The following is a 2,500-nucleotide window of genomic DNA, read 5'->3' as shown; positions in this document are numbered from 1 at the left end:
AACTATACCAGAATGAGCACAATTCAGTCAAGGAAACTGGAGAAACGGCCAAAAAAACCAATGTAACACTGACCTGAAATCTCCATGAAAAGCTTGCTCCATTACCCACCTACCTTTCTGATCACCTAATTATAAGATGATGAAATGTTGCTCAGAAACTCTTCCTACCAAAATAAAGCCTACCAAATGCCCAGAACGAGGCAAGGAAAGCGAAAAGAGAGGGAAGGAGAGAAAGCGAAAAGTGAAAGTCGAAAGTGTTGTGCTACTTTTAAAGCCAAAAACTATGTCGAAATTTTGCTTTCTGCGCATACCGAACTTTGCAAGCACCTGGCTGAAAAGGCCGCGGAGTGTACCACCTGGAAAAAACGGGTTTGTAGGGAGATTTAGCTCTTAAACAGCACGACATTGACCAAAAAACCCCTCAACTAGCTTCAAAACGTGTTTTTCGGCCAAATCTCTAGCAGCCAAAGGGTTAATACGTATTTTACGAATGCGCATGCGTTCTGTACTAACTCTGCTTCTCTGCTTACCACATGAACAAGAACAAGGAATAAAATTCAGAACTATAGACTATCCTTAGTTTTTATTACACTAACAGAAGGAGCTACCGTAGTCAAGGGGTTAATCACAGATGGCTCAGGGACCGATTAATCTCTCCCTCTTTGGATCGAAAGTAGCACGGGGGACCCCAGGCAGAGTTTTTGCAATTTTTTTTTTTTTTCTCAAACCCTTTCATTACTATCTGGCAAAATACGTCCAACTTTATCCACGGTCCCATCTTGTGACATCTCACTTTTAACGGTCAGGAACAGCTTTGTCCACTAACTTGTGCAGGGAGAAGAGATCTCCCGGGATTAAGATTCTTTGTGTAATGTACTTTTATCATAATGTAGTTTATACTTAAATGACATGAAAATACCTAGACAAAACGCCTTATTCCCAAAGGGTTTGAATTGGGTACAGCACTGAGTTAGCCGATTAGGTCTATGGAACAGCATTTTCCGGTTGGTCGGTCAAAACCAATCACATCGACGGGTTTTGTCCCAAAATGTAAACAGAAATTGTGGACGAATGGACGAATGGGCCCGGGATTTTCCAGTTGTTCCGAAATTCTGGAAATGTAGGCAAAATTAATAGTTAATCGATAGATTGGTTATGAAACCTTTAAGTCCCTATGTCCCTTATTTTTTCCCAGTTTTTTTACTTTTCGTTTAAATATCTATAGTGTCTGGAGTGTAGTCCTTCGAAAAAATTTCCCCAATAGTGTATCCACACGTTTTAGCGGGCGTTTGATTAAAACGCAAAAAATGTTGGCCGACCAAGTTGGGCCCTGGTAACTAATGACGTCAAAGAAGTAAGATGATCATATCTCTTCAGAAAGAAAGTGTAAGAATAGAATTTTTCCTGAAAATCTAGAGCTTTTTGTTAAGTCTTTGTAGAAATGTACAAATCAGTTGGGATTGATGAAGTATTAAAGTAGAATTAATTTTCAATACAAACTCTAGCTCGGCTGGTACAGAACTCTCACTGTATACAATTTATTCTTTTATTTCACAAGCGCGATAAGATATTTGCGTCCGATCTGTATGAGTTTTTACAATCTCCCGCTCATGTTATATCTCCTACTTATTGGATAAACCCCGTTTATTACAATCAGTTTATTAAATATTCTCCCAAATACATCCACGACGTTTGACGAGATGGGCATTCCTTGCCAACAACCGAAGTATAAGTATTATTTGCTAAGTACTAAGGCTTTTCTTGCGCACGCCACTTATCAGTGGTCGAAAACTCGCCAATCAGGGCTTTCGAGTGCAACACGGGCGACGAGGAAAAAAAAAAACACCTTTGCTACCCTGAGTCAGTGTATGCAATTTTCTTAATTAAATGCATATCTATTGATTTTTATTGTTCAACTGGGAATTTTGTTTTTATTGATATCATTTGAATTAAAGGGAAGCTGTCACGAAAAGCGCATGCGCTAGCGTCTTGTGAAAACTTGAAAAGTGTTAGGTTAACTTTTTTCAAGTTGAATCGACAAATTCAAAATGGTGTCCACTGGAGAGGGCCATGGTGGACAAAGGAGAAACTCTGGCGAATATACGTGAGTCACGCGTGAGTCACGCGTGAGTCACGCGTAAATCCATGATGGCGGCTAGAATTTTCCGTGGGCTCGAGAGCAAACAAACTCGAGCATGCGCAGCTCATGACAATGCCCCTTTAAGTCCTGAGTTTTTTGGTCAGTGGAAGGATTTAATGGCTTTGTTTTCTTAGCAAAAGACTTGTTCAGCTGCTTGTCTGATGACTTGAGCTCCGCGCTTGATTTCCTCTCTTGTAAGCTGTACATTCAGAGTCACTCTGATACTATAAAACAGTAAGAAAAATGTATGCAAGTCAATAGCGGTTTCCAGTTGAGTTTCGAAAGTCCTTTGCCAAAACTTTGGCCTGCACTGCAACGTGTTACGATTGGCTTGCTCAGACTCGTGCACCAGTTTTCATC

At 40.3% G+C, this 2,500-nt stretch overlaps 1 protein-coding gene across 1 annotated transcript in view; it reads right to left on the bottom strand.

Moving 5' to 3' along the window:
• Positions 1-1,532: 1,532 nt before the first annotated feature.
• LOC138012483 (serine palmitoyltransferase 1-like) overlaps positions 1,533-2,500 on the bottom strand; it is a 23,152-nt gene continuing 22,184 nt past the window's right edge. The window contains exon 15 of the mRNA XM_068859267.1: positions 1,533-2,364. Within this exon, the coding sequence (XP_068715368.1) occupies positions 2,271-2,364 (94 nt within the window). The 3' untranslated portion in view covers positions 1,533-2,270. The remainder of the gene's footprint in view (positions 2,365-2,500) is intronic.

This window comes from Montipora foliosa, chromosome 8 (assembly GCF_036669935.1).
Source record: "Montipora foliosa isolate CH-2021 chromosome 8, ASM3666993v2, whole genome shotgun sequence".
NCBI lineage: Eukaryota > Metazoa > Cnidaria > Anthozoa > Scleractinia > Acroporidae > Montipora > Montipora foliosa.
Note: the sequence above shows the minus strand (reverse complement) of the source record. Positions and strands in the feature narration are given on the sequence as shown.